This window comes from Strongylocentrotus purpuratus, unplaced genomic scaffold, assembly GCF_000002235.5.
Source record: "Strongylocentrotus purpuratus isolate Spur 01 unplaced genomic scaffold, Spur_5.0 spur5_scaffold_12, whole genome shotgun sequence".
NCBI lineage: Eukaryota > Metazoa > Echinodermata > Echinoidea > Camarodonta > Strongylocentrotidae > Strongylocentrotus > Strongylocentrotus purpuratus.
The window spans coordinates 32508537-32510962 of NW_022145597.1; the positions used below are offsets into that span (position 1 = coordinate 32508537).

At 35.9% G+C, this 2426-nt stretch overlaps 1 protein-coding gene across 1 annotated transcript; it reads left to right on the forward strand.

Annotated features, from left to right (window-relative positions):
- Positions 1-226: 226 nt before the first annotated feature.
- LOC105437637 lies at positions 227-1355 on the forward strand. The gene is made up of 2 exons (XM_030982637.1): positions 227-394; positions 859-1355. The coding sequence occupies exons 1-2, from the start codon at positions 332-334 to the stop codon at positions 1294-1296; spliced, it is 501 nt and encodes a 166-aa protein (XP_030838497.1). The 5' UTR covers positions 227-331; the 3' UTR covers positions 1297-1355.
- Positions 1356-2426: the final 1071 nt, after the last annotated feature.

A 2426-nucleotide genomic window follows, 5' to 3' on the forward strand; every position in this document is an offset into this window, starting at 1 on the left:
TATATATATATATATATATATATATATATATATATATATTTTTTTTTTTTTTTTTTTTTTTTTTTTTTTTTTTTGGAGACATTTAAGATCCAAAGCCACTTGAATGTTTCCATGAAGTTTCTCATGCCTATTACTGTACTGTTATTATTTGAATTTGTTGATTCTTGCTTATACTCACGTCATAAACATAATGACAAATTTATGCTCATGATACTCTATCCATTTTTATCTATTTATCTCTTCTCTTCAAACTACCGTAGACGTGTCACATGGCTTCGAGTGGTCTATATTTAACCTGTCGCTGATCGGCGCCACGGCAGGTCTTTTCTTCATGCTCATGGTGTCCCTTATTGTACATCTCTGCAGATGCTGCAGTCGAAAACATGAATCAGAGGTTAGCGTTCTGTTGTCATTGCAAGAACAAGTCTCATATAAGTTACAAAACTGTCACTAGGGGGACTTACAGGACTAAATATCACCCCCAAAGAAAAAAGAAAAAAGAACTCAAACAAAAATTTAATATATGAAAAAAGAAGTTCTAATACACATTGTATTTTATTTGTTTTGGATTTTAAATGTGCCGGCAAAGGTGTAAAAGATATCAAAATGTACTTTTCGAGGTTGAGAAAATAATCCGTTTTCATCAAAGCTTAACAAGAACACAAGTCACAAAAGTACCGACAGAGATTATGGGGGAGGGATCAAGACCCCTTTATAGCGGCCCCTGGTCTTATGTGAGCCACTTAAACTATTATAGTAGAAGTTGTGTAGCTAGCTTTTTCATACTTGCAGAAAAAGTATAAATAAAACATCGAATTGTGATTAAGAATGTCTATTTCCATACGTTGATTTGAATAGGTATTGGTCACCTTCGTCAAAAGGAAAAAGTCGTCCATTCGAAACGAGCAGGCCATTGGAAAACGACCAGCAAACACCAACACTTTGTTGCAGCTACCCGCAATATCCTACGACAATGCTGATGAATCAGCTATTCATGGTGGGTCCAGTCGGGACAACAACGATTTCATGAGTTCTGCTGAAGGAATCTACATGGACATTCCTGACCGTCCTTTTATTACGTCAAATATCGAGCGTGATGATCAGACCTACCAAACAGACGAGGACGGCTATGCGAAGCCGCGCAATCTGATCGAAACGGACTTCGCAGAGCCATCGGTGACGCCGACTCCCATGACGAGCCCGATGACTAACCACCTGACCAGGCACGTGACCGGACCAGTGACGAGCGCGAAGCCCACCCCAGTTTCACGCCCCTTGAGGTATCCTAAAGTTTAAGTACAATTAAACATATTACAAAGATTTCGAGAATCCAACTCAAGGGCAGCTCTGGAGGAGGCCGCTAGGAACACATTTTTGTTTTTTTTTTTTTTTTTTTACTTGACTTTATTATTAGCCAGGGTACATGTATTGTATTGTATTGTATTTATTAAAACTTCATTGATGTACATCAATATTCTGTTTATATACATAATTATAATTAGTTTACATTTAATGTAATGTAACAGTCAATATTCTGTTTGGGAACATATACATCATATAAGTCAATTTACAATGTAATGTAACATATCAATATTCATGAATGAACGTACTGAATTAAGTGAAAGTCTGACAAAATCAAGTGATGATCCGAAAATGGTAGTTGACGGCCCGGTTGACGGTCGGAAATAAGTTCCCTTGTGGGAACTGTGATAAAGCCAGGTAATCAACACGGCCTTCTGTGTTCTGATTGTAAAAAATTGGTCTGTGTTCAAATTGAAAGATACTTCAAAGAAAATGATATAATTTATGAATTTCAATTTTGTTTTTTGACATGATTATTCGACTGAAACATGTCTAACTCATTTGACTGATTATTTGAGGACAGAAACTTCCCAAGGGCGCTTTGTTGGTATGGTGCTTCTTGATCTGCAAAAAGCTAATGGGTTTTAATAAGGCAAGTTTGGAGTGGTTCAGGTCCTACTTATCTAATCGTCACCAAGTAGTGGCCATTCATGATATTCGTTCCAAACTAATGCCTATAACATGGGATGTTCCTCAGGGAAGCATTTTAGGCCCAATTCTATTTTCAAGTTTTATAAATGAGTGTGTATTTGTATAAAAGACTTTATATGACAGCGTATTACTCTATTCAAATCCTGATCCTAAATATATTGAGGAAAAACTCAGTGAACAGCTGTCTACGTGTGTGGATTGGATGACTGATTATAAGCTTTCTTTACACTTGGTACAAACAAAAATATATTTTGTTTTGTTCTAAAAGTAGTTCTAAAAAGTCTTTTGAATTCAAAGTGACACACAATAATCAAGTAATCAACAGAAAAGAATCTGTGTAGTATTGAGGCATTGAGTTGACTAGCGTAATTTCATTTTCATCTTCAGTATAGAATCAGTTGTAAAAAAAGCAA